Here is a 27615-nt window from a genome sequence, read left to right as displayed (position 1 = left end):
TAAAAGCCACCCTTTAAAAATAAGTTAATCATTTTCCACAAATATTTATTGATTATACAAATATTAGAAAACTACAAATACAAAATGACGCTTGCTTAACATTTAAGAAATCTAGAGAGTACACACTAAAATACATTAATACTGAAGCCTTAATTGTGGCCATGACTGTAATCAGCTGGCGGCACATATGATTCGACGCTCGTGTGGAAAGCGGGTGTTGTATGTGTGTGCGTGGGTCGTACCACCTGTTTTCTGTTTTGATGCGCTTTCGCTTTTGTTTACATATCCAGCTTCTGCCAGCGGGCAGAATGCAAGGGGATGCGTTTTTACGTTTTTGTTTTGAATTCTCCTTCTAAACACGAGCGTGTGCATACACACTTATACAAATATACGAATTTGAATGTACACATGTGAATGTGTTCAAATATTTTTGATTCGGTTGGCCTCGACCGTGGCCACCTTCGTTATGTCGACGCTGTTATTTACAGTCGGTGAGTTGTCGCTGTTAAGCGTTGACTTTTTGGGTGGTATGTAAAACCAAAGTGCACCAAAGAAAAACATAACGGACAGTGTTTTGCCCACCAATGCCAACAGCCACATGTACCTAGAATGAAGTTGTAAATTAGGCGATTTTCAACTATTTTTTACTAATTCCGCGTATTTCCACTCACTTGCTCATGTTGTAGTTGTCGTAGACCAAACAAGCACCCACACCGCTGCCGTCTTCATCGCAAGTCTCCTGCCAAAGTACGCAACTGTCATCGATGAGCTTACCAAAAATCATTGGCGCTGGTATGGTGCCGAAGAGTCGAACTTTTATCCACTGAATGCCCAGCGCAAAGGAACGTTGATCGTCGCGTACGCATCTGAAGTGGTTGTGATATATGAAATAATCATAAATATGCAGTGAAAGATGAGATAAATATATATGCATGTAAATAAAACAAGTAAGGAAGAGCTAAGTTCGGCTGTAACCGAATATTTACTAACTCTTGCAATTTACAAGGCTCAAAGATTTGGAAACATTTGCAGGTATTGGTGAAACTTTATTATAAAAAAAGTAAGGAAACTCGTCAAAGGTCTAAACCGATTTCATCACTATATTCGGTATTTTGTGGTATGGGAAGCAGAACCTCTAAGACATTTTATTATTGTTATTGGGTGTTATCTTAATAATATATAATATATATTCGGCATAAAGCCCACTTTAATAACGAAAATAATAATACGAGGTGTGTTCAGAAAATAATGGTAATTTTCGTTTTTTATACTATTTATTCATTTGTCTACAATTACATAGTCGCCTCCAAATATTCCCCATTCGATATTATGATCTTTTGACAGTTTGAAAAGTTCCCCTGTATGTCGAAAAAACTTTTAAATTTTTTATACTCTCGCAACATGTTGCACAGAGTATTATAGTTTTGTTCACATAACGGTTGTCTGTGTCACCAAGAAATAAAAGAGTTAGATAAAATCGGTTATTTCTATATAACTCGCAAACCAATAAAGCTATATAAACCAAAACCAATCATACAAAGGTTTGGTTGAAAATTACTACAAGTGGGTTAACTCACTAACGAAAAACGTCAGAACCACTAAATTTCACAGAAATAATAGCAGAAGGAAGCCGCACTGAGATTTTTTTTACAAAATGGAAAATGGGCGTGGCCTCGCCCACTTATGGGTCAAAAGCCATATCTCAAGAACTACTCGACAGATTTCAATGAAATTCGGTATATAATATTTTCTTGACACCCTGATAACACGGATAAAAAATGGGCGAAATCCGTTCACAACCACGACTACTTTCCTTATAACTCAATTTTGAATTCCATCTTATTCCTTCACTTTATAATATATACATAAGGAATAATAAAGATAGCGGAATAAAACTTTACACAAAATTGTCGAAAACGAACTATAACTTTTCAAGGCCCCAGATATCTATTAATTTGAACTTAGCGCCTAAGGGTAAATTTTAACCGAAAATATGGGTAAATCCCTCAGATAATTTAATGTAATTCTGAGGAAAGTGTTTTCTTCTAATAGTGTGTCTCTGTTTGTTAAAATCTGGTAATAACTTCCCCTAGCTCCCATATATCTAATTTTAGCCCAGCTGGTGAAAATGAATGAAATCGGTTCAGGAATGACCTCAGCCCTCATATACTATAGTAACGATTTTCGTTATTCTATTAAACTTTATGCCGAATTTAATAAATTTTCTTCAATAAATTGCGAGAGTATAAAATGTTCGGTTACACCCGAACTTAGCCTTTCCTTACTTGTTTTAATTTAGCAACTCACCAATCCCATTAATTTTGGTAATATATATGACACATACCTATATACCTGGTATACTCCGCCTTAAGAGTACAAAGTTCTGAGCCGTTTTATTAATTTTGCTTAGCACCAAGTATATTATTTTCAAGAAAAGATGTGACCTTATTTTCATTGAGATATCTTAAAAATGCTCTCATCCTTTCGGTAAAGAGTTAGTGGTAGGCTAGGTAAACAGACTGAGTTCAACCATCTTTAGAGATTGATTGTATTTGATTGACTATTAGATGAATTGTGTTTTTCGATATCTTTGCTAATGTCTCAATTATTTATCGATTAAAGAAGATGGCGAAATTTAATATAGAATTTATGAAAAGTAGAAACAAAATTTAAGATCAAGGTCTGTGGACGTTTTAATATTTCACACCGTTTATAACTTGTCTCATTATTCTGATAATTTTAAATTACCTTTGTATTAACCCTACATTTATCTCAATTAAACACTACATTTTTATCAATTAAATTAAAGATGTAGCAGACGACCGTTAGGTATACATTACAATTAAAAGCTTATACGACATCTTGCGACAGTATTTAAGATAATAAAGTATAGTTCTACTAATCACCTCAAAGTAGCCGACAGTGCCGGCATCGTGGACAGAAATGTGAAGAGCATCAGTACAAAGCACAATCCAACAAAATACGACAAATAATGACACGTGGATTCACACATAACATTAGTGGCGTCTGGTGCAACGCCAGCAACAAATGTTCCCTTATCGATGCACGAACAATTCGCGTAAGTTTTAACCTGGTTCATATTGTATTCCTCGTGACAACCGGCGAAGCATGGACTATAGTAGAGTATACCATCCGCGCCACAAATCGGTTCGTAATTCAATTTGCTGCAACCACATTCAGCATTACAACTCGCATGCAGCTCAGTGCCCAGATATGAGCGCTCAACGTTATCTGTCAAATTTGACATTCCTCTGAGTACTTCACCACGATACTGTGTAGTGACACCGGCAAACGCCAGATTCGGGCAGGAGAGTAAGAAGCAAGATGTGAAAAATGCCGAAATCGTCGTCATAATCAAACACATTTTTATAATTTTTGCGCAATTTAGTTTCCATTTCTTGATTAGATAACCACCGAGAAATGTGCCACCACCACCGGCGGGCACCGTAATGAGACCCATTAATAACGCCGACCAAACTGGTGAAATACTGAATTGATTCTCGATTTGTTTGGGCAAGAAAGCTGCGAACCCCGCGATTACTAGACCTTCTGTTGCGCCGGCCATATTTAGACAAAAGAATGTGGGGTTCTTCAGCAATGTTAGCAGTGCGCTTGGCATGTCTTTGAGTTTTGTGAATGACTGTTCAAATTTCTGTCCATCGGCATTGTAGGCTTCAGACACTTTTTGTTGCTGCAATTCCTTAGCTCCTGGCAGTGATGATGGATAACCGAAAATTGGTATGGCAAGTAGAAAGCAAGCGATGGCGGCAAAAATGAAACCAATCCACCAAGCACCAATCCAAACCTTGCTGGAACTCGTCAGGCCCAATCTATTAAAAATAATATTTTTTTATTAAAAAAGAGATTAATTTATTCAACTTTATAAAAGAAAAACTGATATAAGATATACAAGTAATTTTTGTTTTTGTTTTGCTTGAGATTTTCGGATAAACTTCCTTAACTGTCATAGAATTTTAAGGACCTCGTATTCGTACGTCGAACAAACTCATAATAATTTCATTTCGTCTTCTCTAAGCTAATCAGTTCTTGCGCCTTGAGGAAGAGTAATAAAGTGTTATTGCGTAACTTTGTTTATTTTTCTTGTAATCACAGTTATTCTTCTTCCTTGTTGGAGTAGACACCGCTTACGGGATTATAGCCGAGTCGGCAACAGCCCACCATTACCCCTCCTTTTGGCTGTTTAGTAGCGCCAATTAGAAATCTCAAGTGCAGTCAGGTGCCTTTCCACTTGGTCTTTCCCACGGAGTGGAGGTCTTTGCCTTCCTCGGCTTCCACCAGCGAGTACTACATTGAAAATTTTCAAAGCTGGAGTGTTGATGACCTAGCCAGCGAATCCGCTGTCTTCTTATCCGCAGAACTATATCTATGTCGGCGTATAACTCATACATCTCATCATTCCATCGTCTGCGGTGCTCGTCGTTGCCAATGTTCAAAGGATCATAAATCTTCCGCAAAAGATCCGATCCAATCATCGAATATTGACATCGTCCATGCTTCTGCACCATAAAGCAGGACGGGGATAATGAGGAACTTACAGAGTTTGGTTTATCTTCGTCGAGAGAGGACTTTACTTTTCGGATGCCTACTCAGTGCCCTAGTAGCACCTGTTGGCAAGAGTGATTCTGGAATCTAGTACTACAGGCAGCCATATTTCGGCCTCGGCGAGTTTACTAAATTATCTTAATTTCTCTCTGAAAAACTTACTAATTTGTCTGAACCTTTTCGGATTGTGTCCTCACTTAAATAACATCTCTTGTCAGTGACATGTCTCCAATTTTGTTTATCTTTTCAGACCATATCTTGAACAATATGATTAGTATGTACCTACCCACTTGCTTTTGAAATTGCTTCGGCGATTATGGTATTAGTCAAGCTCTGTCAGTATAAGCATGTACTAAAAAAACGCTAGGTACCACGCAATCAAATTAAACTGCTTAACAACAAACATTCGCAAAATAGACAAAGCTCCTACAAGACACCACTCATTCATATAATTTTACTAAGTACGTGGAAATAATTTCTTTTCAAAGAGCTAACGTGTGCGTTTTTCTATCAACATCACCTAGGTAATAAATAAGGGATGAGCCGCCAACAAGACAGGCACCCGCGCAGCATTTAACAGTTTCAGTCACACTTCCCCGACTTTGACAAGAGCAGAGCTTATGAACCTCCCCTCCCACTGCGATGTCAGCGCGGCATAAGCATAAACAACATTGATGACAGCAGAAAAATTTGTTTTATGAGTCCCTGGTGACAAAGTCGCAGCCACTGTATGCAGCAGAGCTTCAAAAAGGATTTATTATGACATGGAAACAACCTGGCTTGGCTTGTTGGCTGCTGGCAAAGCGTTCAACGCGCCAGCATCCGCTAATAGAAAACACCTGTAGCCAACCACCGTTACCCACTTCCAACAACAGCAGCTGGCAGTCAACAGTCCCGCACCGCAACATTTTCGCTTATCGCTGGTAACCACAGAAACAGACAAATAAACAAATGGTATTTCCTTCCGCAGTTATTTAATGTTGTTTTTTGTTGCTTTTTTCGCGCATTTACATGGGGTTTTCTTAACTTACTCTGAGGCATCCACAGTCATGAACTCGGTATAAATCAGCAAAAGCTGCCCGCCAAGCACATAGCCCACAGCAGGGCCAATTATCGCCATCGTGTAGAAGATACCTGAAATGAATTATTACAACAATTATTACGCTAAGCTTGCTAGGTCATTACAAATCTACTGGAGATGGAGGTGCTTATTTATCACCCATTTGGCTATAAAAATATAAAAGTAATTATAACAGAAAATAATATTTAGAAATATATTATAATTTTTTTAATAAACTGCGAGCTGTAAAATATTGTAAATGGAAAGATGGTATTCCAATGTAAGCAATATAACTCATTCGAGTTAATCTAGCAGTTAGCCACCGAATGCATTTCTGACATTTGAAAGAATTAAAAAAATCAACGGTCAGAGGCGACTTAATAATTGAAGACCGTTTGAAATATTCTAGGTTCAAATAATGTTAATAAAGTAACTGGGTTGTTTTACTCTCGCAACAAATGTTGCTAAAGAGAGTATTATAGTTTTGTTCACATAACGGTTGTTTGTAACACCAAAAAGTAAACGAGTTAGATATAGGGTTATATATACCAAAGTGTTCAGGGTGAAGAGTGGAGTTCAAATCCGAATGTCTGTCTGTCCGTCCGTCCGTCCGTCCGTCCGTCTGTCCAAGCTGTAACTTGAGTAAAAATTAAGATATCTTGATGAAACTTGGCACACTTATTTCTTGGCACCATAGGAAGGTTGCTATCGAAAATGAGCAAAATCGGACCACTGCCACGCCCACAAAATGGTGAAAACCGAAAACACATAAAGTGCCATAACTAAGCCATAAATAAAGCTATGGAAATAAAATTTGGTATGAAGGATCGCACTATGAAGGGGCATATTTGGATGTAATTTTTTTGGGGAAGTGGGCGTGGCCCCGCCCTCTACTAAGTTTTTTGTACATATCTCGCAAACCAATAGAGCTATATAAACCAAACTTTCTGCAGTCGTTTCTTTTGGCCACTTCCTAATGCAGTCCAAAAATTAAAGAAGTCGGATCATAACCACGCCCACCTCACGTACAAAAGTTAATTTGAAAATTACTAAAAGTGGGTTAACTCATTAACAAAAAACGTCAGAAACACTAAATTTCACATAAAAAATGGCAGATAGAAGCTGCACTCAGATTTTTTTACAAAATGGAAAATGGGCGTGGCGTCGCCCACTTATGGGTCAAAAACCATATCTCAGGAACTACTCGACCGATTTCAATGAAACTTGGTTTGTAATAGTTTCTTTACATCCCAATGATATGTTGTGAAAATAGGCCAAATCGCTTCACAACTACGTCTACTTCCTATATACTAGAACTTTGAAGACGATCTGAATCGTTTACTTTACAATATATAAAGTAAGTACTAGTGAAGATATCGATACAGAACTTTGCACAAATACTACGTTTATAGTGTGGCAGCCCCATTCTAAAAATCACCGAAACCGGGCCATAGGTTGACAAGGCCCCATATATCGAACATGAGGACCTCGGTGATTCTAACCTAATATTAGGGTTTCCAACTTTCAATGGACTTTATACAATATATATGACGAATATGTGGGTCAAATTGTGTATTATATAATATAAATAAAGTTAAATAAATAAATTGCGAGAGTATAAAATGTTCGGTTACACCCGAACTTAGCCCTTCCTTACTTGTATATTTTAGGTTTTACATGTACTATAAGATATATAATTGCCAAAGAAAATAAAGAACTTTTCTTTTTAAGTGGCTTTTTTTCTCCAAGATTTTACACTTTATATTGGAACCTATTCATGGTATCTGTAATACGATATATTGGTCCTACACCGTGAAAAGCACCCCATGTATCCAATTATTTGTCTTTCGGAGGGGGAACATTCCGTCTGGCATTATTCCCGAACAAATCAATTTTTATTTCGTGCCAGGTAAATTAGCTCATTGTGGCCTACGTCGGGTCCTTTGGGAAGATATTATGTTACCAATATCGGCTGAAATTATTCTTGAAGATATGAATGTGTTCTTTTCAACAAGAACGACGATATGGTTGACTGTTGTTATTGATGCCTTTTTTGTTCGGCATTATTTTTAACATTTAGGAAATTTTGGAAGTTTTTTTGCAGGCAAAGCTGTTATTCATCGCAACTCACTACTTCTGCCTGACCACGAATCTTTTAAGGTTACATATTTGTTTTCTATTTTGAGAAACCTAAAACTCCGATCTTGAAACGCGTCCGATAAATTACGTGCTTATATCATTGAAAAAGGATCTTAAGCTAAAAAATGTGAATAAAAAATGTGTATTAAATATATAAAATATTAATATACATAAGTATGTATTATGGCTGTAATAGATTGGTTACTACTATGCTCGCTAATTTTGGGCGCTGCTCGTCTGTCAAAAAATTTGATTAAATTAAACGTAAGGCATAGACGTAGCTTGAAACAAAGGGATAAAAAAAATATTTTTGTGCAGATTTAAGTATTTCTCCACCTAAGGAAATGGTGTGCTGCACACGCGCATGATTAAGAAGACATTTTCGCGCAGGCTTGCACCATAAGTGCCGCCTGTCAGTTTGAATTACCGGATAGTGCTTCTCTATAACACTTAGCCAATCGATGACAGCTAATATTGAAAAAGCGGCCAGTCACATTTCATATTTCTTTTTGATTCCAATTTTCTGCCTAGTTTTACTTTCAGCCCTAATGTAATTAAATAGGTACTACATCTACTTCGAACATGAATCATGTACTTGGAAAGCAAAAATTAAACAAAACACAAATATTGCCGAAAATAATTTGATAAAATAAATTCAGTTGCTTTGAGCCAGCCCGGCTATACATCTTTGACTTTCAGAAACTTTATTAAAACGTACGAACATTGCTCAATTAATGGCTTACCAATTGAGTCATGGAGCATATTTTATAATTTCTACATAAGATCTGGATCAACAAAGTGTCGCCAATAAATTTACCCACTATCTGGCGGATCGCAATGCACAATGTTGAAACTGTCGTCCATACCATGGGTGGTAGCTGCGAAACCGCGTCGGAAACCCGCACAATGAGACATGTTGGGTGAAATTTCCTGAATCAGCGTTTAGCAGAACTATTTATATATATGTATATATGTGTGTGTGTTGTCGGAAGTGGAGAAGTGCGTTCCTCCACCTAAAGTGGGTCACAGCGACACCATTCAAATTGCCACAATGGTAACAGGCATAGCGAAAGGGAAGCTCCAGCAAGTGCTCACATACTTCTGAGGACATGTTTGTTTGTTTGTATGCATGACCCCCTTGTTTTCCGCTCGCTAGCACAAATCGAAGAAAATGAAATCAAACGGCAACGGGAGGCATTGTTTGTCGCCGTGTGTGCGTAAACAAGAAAAGTCCTTTGTAGTTTCGTCTTTTTTGACGAGGCCAATAACGTAACAAATATGCGCTCACGCAAACAAACAACTATTTTTGAATTGATTGTCTGTCCGTTCGTTCGTTTGTCTGCAATCCACCAGCGCTCACACGCTCCGCTACTTTATTGGCGGCTTGTCTATTTATCAGCATATTTACTGATTGCCGGCTGGCTGTTTTCGCTGTATTTGTTGTTGTTGTGGTAGCCAAATTGCTTTGGGCCAATTTTGTTGTGGGGTATGCGAAGTCGGCAATGCAAAGCAGCCACATCAACCGCCGAAGTCGAGTCGAGTCGAGTACTCATGTGTGGCATAAAGTTTTCAATTTTTATTAAACAGTTTCAAAGATTTATTTGATTTGTATTCCTTTTTTCTTTATCTCTTTGCGTTGTTGCACTGTCAATAATGCAAGTTGACAACAAATAGCCACAACAGCAGTTTACTTACCCAAATACACAGAGGACATCTTCGTGGAGACATTCTCATCGATGTATGTGACACCGAGTGTGAAGAGCGGTGAAGCGCCGGCACCATGCAGCAACTGCGCCAAAAAGAATAACCAGACTGTCCATGAAAGATTCTCCTTCTCAGCAAAGATATCGGCTTCCGTATTGCAAGTCTATATAACGATATTTAGTTAACTTTTAAAATGTACAACAAATTGTGTTATAAGATAGAAAACTACTTAAATATTTCATTTCATATGTACACGAGGGCAGTTGAATAAGAAACTGACTTTGCTGTGTGGGTATCCAATTTCCATTATACAGAGATATTGTTCTTTTAGATCAGCTATTTTGAAAGTTTCCTACTAAGATGCCGAGCGCTTCATTAGGGATAACGAATTTGGACTTCAAGTCTATAGACATTTAGTCACATGAATAAATCATTATTTCGTTCGTCCATCTTAAGAATAATTTTTTTTTTTTTTTTTTTTTTTTATATAATTCTTTATTTATTGAATCTGCTCTTTGGAGCCTAACAATAAGTTATAAAATCTTAATTCTAATTAAAACTAGACAAGCTCAACCAATTGATTGAGTTGTTTTGGTGAAACGTTGCTCCTCAGTGTGCTGGCATATCTCTTCTTTTTAGACGTGATTGATTACAAGAATGTAATAAAGCATTAGCCAATGGGTTTGGGTGATCGCGGAGTTTGGACAAATATTTATTTCTGCTGTTCTCTACTTCTTTCTTTACCATGAGAATACCAAGATCTTTATGGATATTTTCATTACGCATGTACCATGGTGAGCACGTGATTGTTCTAAGCATTTTTGATTGGAATAATTAAAATAATTTCTTTAAGATATTTACATATGTCAAAATTATTTTGTCGATTTACATTAAGGACCTTCCGTTAACCCTTACTCTCCTAAACCGAGTCATTTCTTTAGTATTCTTATATGGAGGTAGTATTGAACGAAATATCTACTTGTGAAATACTCTTATGGCATCTACTAGTAGTTTTGTTAGTTAGAAGAAATTTTTTCGCTAAAGATTTCTTCAACGATATCAATGCCAGAATTTATTGATATTTCTGCATGTTGCATTCACCTCGAAATAGATTAGAGTTTAGTAAAAATGCTATTTAATTAGATATACTAAGTGACAGGTTGCGATCCCTATCCAATTTAAGCCACAAAACTAGGGTTTCATGCGCTAAATGCTCGCATTCCATCTCATGAAATAACACACAATCGTTCCCAAAATTAACTCTCTATGACGCAAGTTCAGCCTCTTTTGAAGTTTCCATTATCTATACTTCTGAGTAGAAAGTTCTGCGTTAATATTAATGTTCCCATAATGACCTATAGATGAATTTACTTTTAAATAGTCCATTCAGTTTAAATCAGGCGTTTGTGTAATCAGTTGATTCATTATATATGAAGGGTGATCCTTTTCGAGGTTCCCTAATTTTTAAATAAAAACACAGATAATTCAAATTTAATGGGAATGTTTTTTAATCATTCGAAAGAACATTCTTTGGCATTTATATTTTAAAGATTCTCTCTTTCAAATGTTTTCCCGGCTACCTCTCAGACGGTCCATCCATTGATTCCACTGGTAACTGGCGAATGACAAGGGTGATGTATGGCCTGAGTTGAAGCGGGATTGTCCGCATAGATTTAAGACTTTACATATCCCTACAGGAAAAAGTCTAATGGTATGGTATCACACAATTTTGGTGGCCAATCGACCGGCCCAAAAATTAAAATTATCTGCTCTCTAAAGTGTTCTCTTAATAAATCCGTTGATTGAAGCGATGTGTGGGAAGTGGCACCGTCTTGTTAAAACCAAATAACGCCGAGATCAAGAACTTAAATTTCATTAAAACATTTCATTTAATCATTTCATCATTAAACATCAAATAGTCGGTTATTTTGGCCCGATAACGGTTTTCTTACCGGTATCATTTTTGAAGAAATATGGAATGATGATTCCACCGGCCCCAAACCGTTGTTTTTCCTGAATGAAATGACAGCTCTTGAATCTCTTCAGGTTGCTTTTCGTCCCAAAAGCGGCATTTTCGCTTGTTTACATTCATACAATTTTTAAGAGCCCATTGGAACTTTCGCTTGGAAACGTCAAGCTGCTTTATTTCTTGTACAAACTGTAAGACAGCTTGACACGACTCACGTAACGACTCGTGATCTGTGAAAAAATGCCTATTGAAAAAAGTACCCTACTTAGATCACCCGTTATATATGAACATCTACGAGTTCAACTATGAAAAGTTAACTACTTCAACTACTCTCAATACAATTAGTCAGTTATCAGGATTTTCATTCAAGTTTTTGAAAATTCCTAATAACTTTAAAGTATAGTATATATATATATATATATTTATAATTTACCTCATAATGTGTCCCATTTGTTGTAGTGCTTTGACAAACATTACTGTCGCTCATTGTTGCACGATAACTACTGACTAGAAAATGTGGCAGCGCGAATGTCAACGATCCAATGCCCATTAAAATAACGCCCCATGCCAAAATTTTCGGTTTCGATGCACCCACACGTCCACCGAAATATGTGACGGGCACCAGGCAAACGAAAGAAGCGATGTCATAGCCGCTGGCGACAAGACCTGTTTGACGAGAGCGTAGTCCGAAACGTCGTTCGATAGTCGTAATGACGACATTAATAAACCCGTTCACAATAAGTCCTGAAAAAATAAAAGAGTTAATTTATTAGCTAATATTGGTTTATCGAAAGTATAAATCAAATATTTTCAACGATTTTCGAATTGTTTTAGATTGTGAATATAACAAATCAAATATGTAATCATGCAATTAACGACTTTAGGCTCTGGAGCTCATAACCTAGTGAACTTAAGAGAGGAGTAATTTAAAACACAGTAATAAACTTATATTGCTTTGTCTTCAACTTAAAGATGGTGATATATCGCGAGCGCCGGGTGATCTACCATAATGAGATCTGCTGTAAGAAGATCGTGTTGTTTTCTGGAGTCAAGCTGCCTATGGGCACATACAAGCTTCATAATTTAGAAATTATAAGACCTAATTCGACGTCAGTTCTATAGAAATCATTGTTCGGTGGCTGACTTTGTCTACGAACCTTTTACCCTCGATCGTATTGTGTGACCTTTTCACCGACTTTATAGCAAAGTGGCTGTGTTTTTACAAAGTGGTTTCAAATCACATCCAGTTCGGTTTCTTTTTCTTTTTTATTAATGCCACTTTACTCAGTTGCCCGCTGGTTGTCATAGGCTCTATTAAGCCAATGCTAATCAATAAGGACAATGATTTGTCTTGGTGGCATCTTCTACAGTTAAAACCATAGCTCAGTCACGTACGAGCACCTATACACGATTGTAGGGTTGCAAAAATATATACACATTTTAATAAATACCTTATTAAGTAGATATCTTCATACATACATATGTATATACGCTCAAACAGACACCTATCCACCCGATTGCGATGAACGAGGGCAGTTTTATAAACCAGTCACATTTTAAATAAATTTAAGTTAGATTAACTTTATACAGGCTATGATATGGTACAAGGCCTCATTTTGTTGTTCTTCTTAAATATAATTTTTGTACTTAAGATAAAGCGTAAGAAGGCTCACTAATGACCCACAAGCAGCGAGTACTTCAACTTTAGAAGTTCATTAAAAATTAATCTGTTGATCAATAACTAAGCCACACTAATATTCAAATATTCGTATTAGCTATATCTGCCGTTTGTCTGCAGATATAATACGGGCTATTTATTGGATGCGATAAAACTACCTATCGGAGCTCCCGTGGCTTTTGAAGAGTCATCAACGAAGTGTGTGATCTGGCAAATTCTGGACGCTTCTGTTCGAGCTCCTGCTTCAAGCGGTCCAGTTGTTCGCAGTATATGGTAGAATTAAGCGTCTAACCATTTGGGAGCAGCTCATAGTGGATGATTCTCTTTCAATCCCACCAAACACACAGCAAAACCTTCCTGGCTGTCAATCCCGGCTTGGCCACTGTTTGGGACGATTCACCGGTCTTCGACCACGACGGTTTCGCACGATATTGTCGTATGTGATCCATTTTTCGTCGCCATTCACCATTCGCTTCAAAAGTGGGTCGAGTTCGTTCCGTTTCAGAAGCATATCGCAGGCGTTGATTCGGTCCAGAAGGTTTTTTGCGTCAAATCATGCGGCACCAAAACATCAAGCTTTTTTGTGTATCCAGCCTTATGCAGATGGTTTAAAATGGTTTGGTGACTAACTCCCATCTCCTGGGCGATCGTCACAGGTCTTCCGCTGGCTGTCTTATCCATTGTGTCGTTTTCACGCGCTCTGAATCGTCGAAACCATTCCTCCGCAGTTCGAAGTGATAGAGTACCATCCCAAAAAGCACTATTAATTACACGGAACGTTTCTCTAGCGGATTTGTCTTTAACGAAGGAAAATAGCTAAAATTTTGAATAGATGAACGCAATATCCAAACTAATCATGCATAGCGTCCTTTTGTAGGTTATGTCAAGACCTTTCAAAGATGTATAGTACTGCCAGATACGAGCTCTGTAGCTATACAACGCTATAGAAATTCAAAAGACAAAAATGTGGACCAACAATCCAAAAATATCTAATTTGATGAATGCATCTCGGACCCTAAAAAACTTTCCGTTGTTCGAAAACTGATTTATCAAACTGTTCTCGTATATTCTTATATCCTTTATTTAGCATGATCAGAGAGCTCTTCAATCCGCAGGCCAATAAACTTCAGATGTTATTAATTACTTCGTAACTATGTTTACTATAGATACATACATGTACAATGTATATTTTAAAAGAGTTGCCATAAAAAAGCGACATAAAAGGTAAACTGGTTGCCTTTTAAAATAAGAAAGCATTGAGGTGAAACTTGCATTTCCTTGACACCTTAAAACTCGCAGCATTGTAAATGACAGGCACTGCCACCAAAACCGTCCATCACTCACATCCACTAATCGTCAAATGCTAAAAATATTCAATAATAAATATAATAACTAAATCCCATTATGAAAAGGTAGTTGGCGACTATCACAATCAGCATTGTTGGAAGTAAATTGAATTTCTTTTCAAAATTCACAAAATTGCATTTAAGTCCATTTCAGTCCATTTTCTGGCCCTACTGTCAACCAGCAGCAGGTACAGCATGACATAAAGTCAGCGAAAAGTCAACTAGCTGCTATGATTTCCTATGTCCACATACATCACTCACCGCTCATTCTAAGTGTTTAGATGTGAATATTGGTGGGTGTGTATGTACGCTCATAAAGTGTCCTGTTTGCATTGTGTTGGGTGGTGTGAAAAACCAATTTGTCGATTTTTCTACTTCCTTAACTGCCTGTTGGCTTGATTGGTTGAAGTGTGAACAGCACGCGCTTAATCGTATTTATCGAACGCTTTTCATATTTTCCATACGCACACACTGAGGCACGCATACACTTGGCATAATACGTGTTTTTCGTTGAAGACGTTCTACGCAACGATTTATGGAAACTACTGTAAATATGTTTTAAACGGTAGTGATGTAAAAATGTAGACGGTATTGTTGGTATGAAAATGAGAGGATTGGTACATAGAAACAGCCAATGACCAAGGAAGCAACAATAACTCTGATGTCCTCATTACTCAATCCAAGAAATTATAAATAATAACTTTGAGAATCTTATTAAGTATAAAAAATAAATTAAGGCTATATCGTCAAGTGTGGGCAGGGACCTAAAATCCCTAAACATACTCAAAGAACCCCTTATTAATCCTCATTTGGGTCCGAAGTTTTTATGTTTTACGTCCATCTTGGACCATTATTAAATTTTCTTGGCAAAACTTAGCAGGATGAGACCGTATTCCTTTTCAAAACAATCTTGACTTTTTGGGAGCTCAATTCATCCAAAACTGAATTCTATTTTTGACACTTTTACTTCTGTCGGAAAAGGAAAATAAGAAACCCTCCCGTTTACGTTTAAGTCGTGACATTACCTTTTCTAATATCATTTCTTCTTCTTTATTGGCGTAGACACCGCCTATGCGGTTCTAGCCGAATTAACAGCAGCGCATCATTCATTTCTTCCTTTGGCTGTTTGGCGCAAATTGGTGATACCAAGTGCTGGTCCTTCCAACTGAGTGCAGGCCTTCCACTTCCTCGACCTCCACCAGCGGGTACTACATTGAACACTTTCAAAGCTGGAGTATTTCGTCTATTCGGCCAATGTCGTCGAATAACTCGTAAATCTCATCATTCCATCGTCTGCGGTACAACCTTGCTCTCGCAAACTCCTAGTGCCATCTGATGTTGCACCATTAAGCAGGACGAGAATAATAAGCGACTTGTAAAGTTTGATTTTGATTCGGCGAGAGAGGACTTTACTTTTCAATTGCCTATTCAGTCCATAGTAGAACCTGTTGGCAAGAGTGATTCCGAGGCCCTACAAGAGTGTGGTCCGGTCTTGAAACTTTCTGCTTATCTACGAATATTTTAGTAGAATTTTCGAGCAATACCCCTTTTCAAGCTCTTCACACTCATGCATTTCGGTCCCTGGCCCCGCGCCTAATAAGTTTTTATATACATACAAATCGCAAAACGGAGAGATGAATGGCGCGCTCTGCTGGCTATAATCGCGTAAGCGGTTCATACGACTAATATATACATCTCTCATACTATTAAAGGTATATAAACCAAACTTTCCGAACATATTTCCTATTAGTACTCGACCATATACCTTGAAAATGGGTGAAGTCGGATAATAACCACCGGACTCCGCATTTTAACTTAGTCTACCTTAAATCTCTCTGTGAAAATGCTACCGAGTTAATAAACATCTGAATTTATGCTAGAAATCAGCTGCAGCATAGATTAGCAGCTTCAATAGATTAGCTCAATTAACTTTTTCTTAACAACACCACCAACAACAACAACAATAACATAGCCTAAAAGTAACTCAATCTCGTCGGCGTCACTATGTCTAAGGGCACTTATAATTATGCACACTGATTATACAAAGTACCGAGCACACCAACACCACCACCCTGTGCTCATAGTGATGGAATGCACGTGCTGCAGTTAATGTTGCGAGATGAGTAGAATATTTGGCATAACAAACACGACGCTGCTTTAAAATAGCGCCGAGCTAAATACTTAGCATACAACAACGGACAACAAGCGCGCTTAGTTGCAACTGGCAACAGCTTAGTCAATGGCAACTGAGCACATCTGTTGCTCCATTTGAGCGCGTGCAACGAAATGTTTACGGTTGCTGCATTCGTTGCCATTCGCTGCTGGTATCTGCGCCGTGGATGCAGGGTGCTAAGCTGGTGACTGGACGACATGCAACGTGCGGCAATAAATCTTCATAAATGATTTCATTACAGTTGTAGGCGCGCGCTGCGATGCGCGTTATGAGCCCACACTTGCCGTCAGGCACGTGACTCAAAATATTAATCAGCTAAAATGGCATTTACATGAATTATGGGCCGTCGAAAAATTTTCTGGGCTACTAACTACCCCAATTACACACATACATACATGCATACACATATGTAGCGATATTTCTACTTCATTTGCGGCGTGAATGTATTTAAAGTTCTATGTTATTTTTGCATTCGTAAAATTAATTTCGGCCAATTAACTATGTCGGTTAATCTGTGTGCTAAAGCCAGTATAAATTTTAAATATTGTACCCATATATCACTAAGAGACACAAAGGCAATTTAAACACAGAACCGACTACACATAGGCATTTGGATGAGCCGTTCAACTAAAGCGGAAACAGTCTAGTTGATCTTTATAGAGCGTTAAACGGGCGTGTTGTTCCCTCGGCAGTATTTTTGCTCCCTCGAAACCCAAAAAAATACGACCTTACATTCATATATCCCGCAAAGGATAGTCGCATTATCATTACCATTTTGGAATTTGAGTGAATATTTTTTGTTGCAAAACTGAATAAAAATTTGGCTTTACACCCCGAGTTTCCAGAAAAACGAAACACCACCTACCCTATATTTGTGAACAGTCGGTCGATGTCCTCGTCCGAATAGGAATTATCGTTATGAACTAGCTGATGTTTCACGAGCTCTCTGCTGCATAATTTGTATAAGATACTGCGTCAATTCAGCGTTCTCTATATCGTGCTCTAGGTAGGATTTCACTCATTTTCACAACCAAGCTACTACTCACGTATTAACCGGTATATACGGTATAAAGCCCATGGGATGTTTGAAAACCCTACTATTAGATACATGGGAGCTAGCAAAGTTATGACCCGATTTCACCTATTTTTGGCCCAGAGACACATTATTAGAAGAAAAAGATTGCCTCTGAATTTTAAATATCTGGGGGATTTACCGATATTTTAGTTTTTATCCATTGGCACTGAGGTCTTCATGTTCGATATCTTCAGCCTTTCGTTCTATTACGACAATTTTTCATTGGTTATTTATTTACATATAAATTGCAAACTAAACAAATCAGATTAAATTCGAAATTGAATTATATTGGAAATAGGCCTGGTTGTTAACCGATTTGTATATATAATCATATACTTATGTATCTAACTCTTTTTAGACCTACTTGTATTAAGACTTACAAATACCTTTAGGTGAACAAAATTATTATACTCTGTGGAACATATTGCAAGAGTATAACCTCTAGCAACACCTAATACTTTGAACTGAACAGTAAAGTCCACTGACGCCTAATGAAATCAAACAAATTAAACGCATATAATTTAAAGAAACTTGTTCCTTTTAAAGTTGATTTTTATTTAAAACGAAAGTTGGTGCAAAGTTGATTATTAAAATAGATATAAATATGATTTTGAAGTGTACACCAATGATCGTTACATTATTGAAAGAAACTACATTATGCGTTGGCTGTTTAATTTTGACAGGATTACCTTACACCAGGAAATTAGATTTTTTCAAAAATAAGTGTTTGGCATTATGTTTTAAAAATTATTTTCAACCATTTTTTGCATCAATTAGGGCCGTATATCAGCAATAAACGTTGTTCCGTTCATTATAAAATGGCAAGCCAAACATAGAATAAATCAAGTAACAGCGGGCAAGAAGACCAACTCCGAAAAAAATATTGCCTCATTGAAAACCACACGTCCAAAAAAAACAACCGTTAAATTTCTGACAAATCAGTAATTTAAGTAAATACTTGAAGGGACTGATATATATAAAATATATGTTCGGACCATCGACAGAAACTTTGCGGTATAAAAGTATTCAAAATGGGGCTTGTCTTACGAATAAATAAATGAGAAACTTTTAATAATACACATTTCATTATTGTTAGACATGTTTATACTCTCGCAACAAATGTTGCTAGCAACAAAGTTTCTAAGGGAGTATTATAGTTTTGTTCACATAACTGTTGTTTGTAAGTCATAAAACTAAACGAGTTAGATATGGGGTTATGTATATCAAAAGGATAGGGTGACGAGTAAAGTTCAAATCCGCATATCTGTCTGTCCGTCCGTGCAAGCTGTAACTTGAGTAAAAATTGAGATATCTTTATGAAACTTGGAAGAAGTATATCTTGGCACCATAGGAAAGTGAACGTAATCGGACCACTGCCACGCCCACAAAATGGCAATAGCCGAAAACATATAAAGACATATAATATATAATATATATTTGGCGTAGAAACCGCTATAAGCGATTATAGCCGAATCCATCAGAGCGCACCACTCGTTCCTCCTTTTTGCTTTTTGGCGCCAACTGGAAACACCAAGTGAAGCCAGGTCACTTTGCACTTGGTCTTTCCACCGGAGTGGAGGTCGTCCTCTTCCGCGGCTTCCTCCAGCGGGTGCTGCATCGAACACTTTCAGAGCTGGAGTGTTTTCATCCATTCGTACAACATGACCTAGCCAGCGTCCGCTGTCTTTTTATTCGCTGAACTATGTCAATGTCGTCGAATAACACATACAGCTCATCGTTCCATCGTCTGCGGTATTCGCCGTTGCCAATATTCAGAGGACCATAAATCTTACGCAAAATCTTTCTCTCGAAAACCCCAAGAGTCGTCTCATCGGATGTTGTCATCGTCCACGCTTCGGCGCCATACATCAGGACGGGAATAATGAGCGACTTGTAGAGTTTGATTTTTGTTCGTCGAGAGAGGACTTTACTTTGCAATTCATTCAATCGATTCAATCAAAGCGAGTTAAGAGTCGACTATGTTGAATCGTTCTTCATTAATCATTCTTGGAAGACTTAAAAGTTGTTCACCTCAAATGACGATAGAAACCCCGATCAAAAATATTACATAAATGTAAGCGTAAAATATTATTAAATAGCTTGGGAATTTATCTAACAACCCTCGTTTCATAAATGCCACAAATTAGGTCCTTTTTCTAGTCCTTTTAATGTAAAGAGTATAGTATAAAGTCAGTAACTTTACCTGTTGCACACTGCTTTATTTACATGAAATTTAAAGAAGTTCCTTATTTTGACTGCAACATTTAAGCTTATATGTATGTATGTGTGTGGTCTGCGCCACTCTTAACAAATTTCAACGCCCCTGTGGCACTGACCTGTTACTCATAGCAGGAGTTGCTGCTATTATTCTTTTGGTCTTGCAAACACTATGCAAATATTGCAGAATTCTCATTTGCCTTTAGCAATGGGTTATCCCTAAGCAAATACTAAATTGTTGATCATTATTATGCACTTTCAATTGCCCGTCTATTCAGCCGGTAAAGAGATGCGAAGTTATTTGCTCTAACTCTTTTGATAATAACTCATATTTAAAGTCACTATTTGAATGCACAGCGAGTGTATCAGGCAAAACGCCATCACGCCTGAATAGTTGGTATACCGTAAGCTGCTACATGTCTCATTATTTCAACCTGTTAAGAAGAGACTCTTACTAAACTTGTATTAAAGACTTCTCGGAAAATTCGGAATGCAGAAATTCCCAGCAATTTTGTGGCTCACACGAAGATTTTGCATACGCACATAGAAATGAAAAAAACCTCTCTTGCATGAGATGTGAGCAGATCTGCTATGGAACTATTCCCGAATTTTATTCAATTACTCCTGAGAGTAGACTCTTTTTATAAATACTAACTCAACATTTCACAGAGAATAATAGCCAAGTTCACATAACGTTTGTTTGTAAAACCTACAACAAAAATGATCAGAATAACAACTAAAATTGTGTTAAATTATGACAGTCATAAGAAACACAAAATATTTATAGAAGGGATTGTAGAGCATAGCTGCCCTCAGGTTGGCAGCAGAAAATTGTTATGACGTCGGCCACTTTTGGGTCAGAAACCATATCTCGAAAACTAATCGACCAATTTCAACGAAACTTGCTACACAATACTTTCGTGATACCGTTATATTACCGATGGAATACACTTCTCATATAATCCTGAACTAACTGAATACCAAACTTTTGAATTACATCTGATTCCTTCACTTAACAATATATAAATCAATAACCAATGAAGATTTCGAAATAAAACTTTGTACAAATACAGCATTGGAAGTATGGCATTGCTCTTTTAAAAATTATCGAAGTCGGACTATACCTTTTCTTAGCTCAAGATAGCAAGCATGAAGAACTCAGTGCCAACGAACAATTCGAAATCGAAAATATCGGTAAACATCTAAGAGTTGTATTTTACAGAAATTAAGGAACCAACTGGTAAAATGATATGTGATGACTATCATCGGAAAAACTTTATCTATAATATAATAATGAATCGCAAAATGTGTTGCTAAGCGCATAACTCGAGAATCGCTGAACCGATTTCGCAAATTCTTTGTTTAGAATGTTTTTAGAGGTACCAGGATGGTTCTTACGGAGAGAAAAATTAGAAAAATTGCCAGAAAAAGTCTTAAATCCACAATTTTCAAATCACCCATACAAACAATTTGTGTCGTTAGTTTCGAAAAAAGTCGAGAAGGGCCAAACCGATCTGACTAATTTTAGTTTTGAATAATTTATGGAAGGCCAGGGAAGGATTAGAAAGTAAGTATATATCGAAAAATTATGAGGAAGATAACAAGAAGATGATTTTATTTAAATTGACAACAAAAGTATATAAAAAAAAACAAAACAAAAAATTATAATATTTTGAAAGTTGTCATTGTTACTTTGTTAAAATATTTTGATCATTGTTCAATTGTATAAGGCTGTGTCGATAGCCCAAAACTTTCTCTCGCAATTTATTGATGTAATTTTATTACACACAATTTGAAATAAAGTCCAATAGAATAACGAAAATCAGCATATATAGTACATGAGGATTGAGGTAATTCCTGAACCGATTTCACTCATTTTCAACGCCCAGTTATAATGGGAATAGGGGAAACTTGGCACCTCTTAGTAGGCAGACAAACGGCAATTCGGCCTTGAAATTACTCCTAAATTGCAAATCCACGAAACACCAGACTGCAAAATAAAAAAAAAAGAGCTATAAAGAAGATTTAACAGATATTCAAGGCTTTTAGTGAAGCCATGATTCTGTTGGCAGGTGATTTTCGCCAGACTAATCCTGGATCAACTGTTGCTGCGAACTAATCACATTCCTAAAATTATCTAATTTGTGGCGACACATAAAGAATCGCCAATTAACAAATAACATACGAGTGTTTTTCCAACAATATCATACTGCGATTGTAGAAATAGATGAAAATGGTAGCGACGCAGTTGACACCTCGATGGATTATTAACATTTTTAACGGATTTCTGTCACTTCATGGCCTCGAAAGAGGAGCTTATTCATCGTGTTTTCCCTGACATGGAACCATAATATAATAAACATAAATGGCTGATTGAATGACCTACATTGGTGGTAAAAAACAATGATCCCTTTGATCTTAATGCGACAATTTAGAATTTCGTTAAAGGAGAGTTGACACAGCTAGAAACCAGGATGACGTATTAAATTAAAAATAGTGTGAGTTGTCATCATGCTGCGTAACATAAATCAACATCAAACTTTGCAAAAGAACAAGACTGGCTGTGAAGAAGGTAATCAATATCGTCACCAAAGCCAAGATAAACTACAACTATGAAATTTGGTTATTTGTTACTTTCTCCAATATATATAAATATATATAATATATATATATATATATATATATATATATATATTTGGCGTATGAACCGCTTTAAGCGATTATAGCCGAATCCACCAGAGCGCGCCACTCATTCCTCCTTTTTGCTTTTTGGCGCCAACTGGAAACACCAAGTGAAGCCAGGTCACTTTGCACTTGGTCTTTCCACCGGAGTGGAGGTCGTCCTCTTCCGCGGCTTCCTCCAGCGGGTACTGCATCGAATACTTTCAGAGCTGGAGTGTTTTCTTCCATCCGTACAACATGACCTCGCCAGCGTAGCCGCTGTCTTTTTATTCGCTGAACTATGTCAATGTCGTCGAATAACACATACAGTTCATCGTTCCATCGTCTGCGGTATTCGCCGTTGCCAATGTTTAGAGGACCATAAATCTTGCGCAAAACCTTTCTCTCGAAAACCCCAAGAGTCGTCTCATCGGATGTTGTCATCGTCCACGCTTCAGCGCCATACATCAGGACGGGAATAATGAGCGACTTATAGAGTTTGATTTTGGTTCGTCGAGAGAGGACTTTACTTTTCAATTGCCTACTCAGTCCAAAGTAGCACCTGTTGGCAAGAGTGATTCTGCGATGGATTTCAAGGCTGACATTGTTGGTGTTGTTAATGCTGGTTCCCAGATAAACGAAATTATCTACAACTTCAAAGTTATGACTGTCAACAGTGACGTGGGAGCCAAGACGCGAGTGCGCTGACTGTTTGTTTGATGACAGGAGATATTTAGTCTGGAAAACGCAGAACAAACGGCGCGGTTGTTGCTTCCGATGATATCAATATCATCGGCATACGCCAGGAGCTGTACACTCTTGTAGAAGATTGTACCCTCCCTATTTAGTTCTGCAGCTCGTATTATTTTTTCCAGCAATAGATTGAAGAAGTCGCACGATAGTGAGTCACCCTGTCTGAAGCCTCGTTTGGTATCGAACGGCTCGGAGAAGTCCTTCCCGATCCTGACGGAGCTTTTGGTATTGCTCAACGTCAGCTTACATAGCCGTATTAGTTTTGCAGGGATACCAAATCCAGACATCGCGGCATAAAGGCAGCTCCTTTTCGTGCTATCGAAGGCAGCTTTAAAATCGATAAAAAGATGGTGAGTATCGATTCTTATCTCTCGGGTCTTTTCCAAGATTTGGCGCATGGTGAATATCTGGTCCATTGTAGATTTTCCAGGTCTAAAGCCACACTGATAAGGTCCAATCAGTTCGTTGACGGTGGGCTTAAGTCTTTCACACAATACGCTCGACAAAACCTTATATGCGATATTGAGGAGACTTATCTTATACCACGGTAGTTGGCGCAGATTGTGGGGTCTCCCTTCTTATGGATTGGGCAGAGCACACTAAGATTCCAATCGTCAGGCATGCTTTCTTCCGACCAATATGCGATTAAAAAATCAAAGTTTTACAAATTATGATGATTTACGTTCAACACAGATCTACAATAATGTCTATTAATCATTTTCAAATTTATCGGCTATAACGTTTTCGTCTTTATGCGTAAGAATTTTTACTCTGCATTGAAAGATTTACTAATTTAATGTATACCTTAGCCACAAAAACGTGTGGCCGGGTCTGCTAGTATAATATACATATAAATTAATAACCCTATCATTGTCTGGTAGAGAATCCAATTTCATCGATTTCAAGTGCGTCAAACAAATCAAAGAACTTCATCTCGCTCATTTAAAAATAATTTTTAATATCGGGTTTATTTACAAGTTTTAGTGAATATTATTTTTAATTCCAGGTGTAACTATCTCTCATTGGACCATTATAGGGAATATGTGAAAAATCTTCAACGGAATTTTGAATTATTGTGCTTATCGAGTGGCCTAACTAAATCCTCATTTATTTCCAAGAATAATTAAACTTATGCCTACCAAATGTCAACAAAATGCGTTCGAATATAAAAATACTTTTTTTGCTTCACATTTGTTCTCTAGCTAATTGCATACAAGACCTGAAGATGCAAAAGAGAGACAATGCAATGTATTAACGGCAGTAATGTAATTGTTCAGTTATTTATCGCCCACTATCCTTTGCAAAAGATGTGGATTTGAATGCACCACACAACCCAATGTTTATGAACGTATGCGGAGTGTATGAGCTAAAGATCTTATTTATATTTTGAGTGTCTCATATGTCTCATGTGGGCAGACTTACTTATGTATGAGACTTACACTAGTTAACAAAAATTCTAACCCAAATTGCCTAATTTATGTTAAACTATAGAAAAAAGAAAAGCTATTGTTCATTGGAAATATTTAATTAATGGTTCTTTGAAAATTAATGTAATCGTTTTATTTTGTATACTCTCGCAACAAAGTTGCTAAAGAGAGAATAATAGTTTTGTCCACATAAAGGTTGTCCTAAAACTAAATGAATTAGATATTAGATATAATATATACCAAATGGATTTTGAAGAAATTCAAGGAGAATATGTTTCTTCTAACAATATGTCTCCGTGCCGAAAATGAGTGAAATCGAGTCATAACTTCCCCTAGCTCCCATACTAATATTAGGGTTTTCAAACTTTCAATGGACTTTATACCATATGTATGCCGAATATGTGAGTCAAATTGTTTGTTATTTTAATAAAACTAAATAAATAAATTGCGAGAGTATAAAAAGTTCGGTGACACCCGAACTTAGCCCTTCCATACATGTTTATTTTATTATTCATGGCATATTAACTAAACCGAGCCGTAGCTCTCACACCTTTTAAAGGACTAACAAAATAATTTTTTTTAAAACAACTTTCTCGAAGCTATAATTCTAATATTTTCGTTTTCTACGATTTCCTCGTTATACAAAATATTTTCGTTTCGCACTTGACCTCTATTGTCCAAGCTTTACTGCGAGCACATAATTTTGACATTTTAGAAACCTAATAAATAAGATTATTCGGCTACTAAATATCACAACTTATGTAAATGAATCAATAAAACTTAAATATGTAAAATATTTAACCATTAATTTTGCAATTGGGAATTTAAAATATTTGTAATTGTTGACCAGTGCTAACTTGTATTGCATATGGATACGGTATACATCTTATTTAATAAGTTTTACGAATTTATACATTCTCATAGTGAATTTCTTGGCGCGAAGAAAGTTCACATTCATTGTCTCGGTTCCGGCCTGCGACATTGAGACTTAAATTGAATTATTTTATTAATACAGCAACAGCCAACAAATTGATTTATGCGCACTGCTACTCTTATGAATAATAATTATTTAAACTTAGATAAACAAAATTACAAAATAAATACCGCCACACGATCATTTTGTTTGATCACCGAAGTAATCATGCAAGTTATCCAAACAAAGTCAATAAAACTATCAAAGCTTACCCTGCATAGCACCACCCCAACACAGCCAAAAGAGCGCCCATTTCGCATTGCAGAAGCGTTGTAGAAATTTCGGTTTAAAATTGTTCCAACCAAACAATTTGTCCGGTTCCTTATTGGACATGACGTCGGAGGACGCATGTGAAACACTTAAGTCTCCAGATGGCGATAATTCAATGAAGTTTGTATCGATTTGTGGTGAATTGTCACCATTTTGTTTTGCATTTGTCATTGCACTAATTGCAGTTAGATTGCTGATTGATAAGCCATTGTGGGTTTGATTGTTTAATGGCAATTCAGGAGCCATTATGAGTCTTATTTGAATTTAGTTATAAGAGGTCTATAACTTTAAACATAAATGTTGGGTTTTTGAACTTTAAATTTAAATAGTTTTGTTAAATAATAATTTAAGTATGTTGTTGTTTTTTTATTTATATATATTTTGTATTACATTTTGGGTTTTATTAAAAAGAATTAAAAATTATTAATAAATTAATAGTTATTAATTAATAGTTATTAGTTAAATTAATAATTATTTTTGCAAAACAAATTGTCACAAAAATATGATTTCATATTTTACGGAAACTTGCTTTTTAAAATTTCACACAATAATAAAATTTTTAAATTTAGTAATTTTTAATTAAAATTTAATTGTTTTGCTATTATATTATTTTATTTTTATTTGATATTTTATTTTTTTCTTGTTATTTTATCATTATTTTTCTATTTATTTAGTTTTCCATCAACTCATTTTCGTACTTTCGATTTACTTCAAGAAATTTTATAGTATAAAATTCAAAACTAATTAGAGTTAGTTTTAGAAACAAAAATATTTGTAATATTTTATTTTGGTTTTTAATCATTAGTTATTTTTAACTTTTTTAATACATTTTTCCAGTTGTTAAATCATGCTTTTATTTACTTTCATTTAATTTCATGGAATTTTATAATATAAAATTCAAAACAATAATAATATTATTTGTATTTAAAACCAAACTATTTTTAATAATTTATTTTTTTTTGTTTAAGTTTGCTTTAGTTTAATTTATTTGGTAATTTCCGTTTTACGTTTTTATTTAATTTTTTTAAATAAATTATCGCATAATTTTCACATTCTTCCATAACATTACATATTTCATTTATTGTTCCTAAATAATTTCATTCATTTAAAAAATTGTAATAAAACTTAATTGTAATATTATTTTACCATAAAAAAGTTCTCTTAAATAAAATTAAAACTTGTATTTAATTTTATATTTTTATTTTATTTCAATATTTTTAAAATTTCAAATTTAATTTATTGTATAATTTATTAAATATTTTTTCTAATTTTTTATTGCATTACTTTATCATTATTTCATGAATTAATTTATAAAGTCTTAAATTTGTCTTATATTTTTCTTACAACTTTTTTAAATTATATTTTAATTAATGTCCTCGTTTTTATTATTTAATTTTTCGTTCAATTTAAAATTTTTTAAAACACTACTACCACACATCTTACGCGCAACGCTTTCCCTAACACTTCGTTATGCAAAGTTTTCGCGCGCTTCAACCGCTTCAACGTCTACTTAAGAAGAGACACAAAATGCAACTAAACGCGAAGACTTTCACAACTTCACCGGTCGAGCATCACTAACCAACAAT

At 36.1% G+C, this 27615-nt stretch overlaps 1 protein-coding gene across 1 annotated transcript; it reads right to left on the bottom strand.

Moving 5' to 3' along the window:
* Nucleotides 1–35: 35 nt before the first annotated feature.
* Nucleotides 36–26427, bottom strand: LOC105217079 (solute carrier organic anion transporter family member 4A1). Its single transcript, XM_029043372.2, has 7 exons — nt 25972–26427; nt 11890–12200; nt 9479–9650; nt 5616–5718; nt 2907–3851; nt 672–866; nt 36–604 (listed from the first exon to the last, which is right to left on the bottom strand). The coding sequence occupies exons 1-7, from the start codon at nt 26273–26275 to the stop codon at nt 421–423; spliced, it is 2214 nt and encodes a 737-aa protein (XP_028899205.1). The 5' UTR covers nt 26276–26427; the 3' UTR covers nt 36–420.
* Between the last annotated feature and the right edge of the window lie 1188 nt (nt 26428–27615).

This window comes from Zeugodacus cucurbitae, chromosome 3 (genome assembly GCF_028554725.1).
Source record: "Zeugodacus cucurbitae isolate PBARC_wt_2022May chromosome 3, idZeuCucr1.2, whole genome shotgun sequence".
Lineage (NCBI taxonomy): Eukaryota > Metazoa > Arthropoda > Insecta > Diptera > Tephritidae > Zeugodacus > Zeugodacus cucurbitae.
The sequence above is the reverse complement of the archived record's forward strand: the minus strand, read 5'-3'. Positions and strand labels throughout refer to the sequence as shown.

Bases quoted from the DNA above. Each gene is read 5' to 3' on its own strand.
- LOC105217079 (XM_029043372.2), bottom strand. From the start codon at position 26,275: ATGGCTCCTGAATTGCCATTAAACAATCAAACCCACAATGGCTTATCA. The intron at 867-2,906 runs GTGATTAGTAGA...CAACCACTTCAG, and splicing joins GCACTGTCGGCTACTTTGAG to ATGCGTACGCGACGATCAAC. The intron at 605-671 runs GTGAGTGGAAAT...ACTTCATTCTAG, and splicing joins GACAACTACAACATGAGCAA to GTACATGTGGCTGTTGGCAT.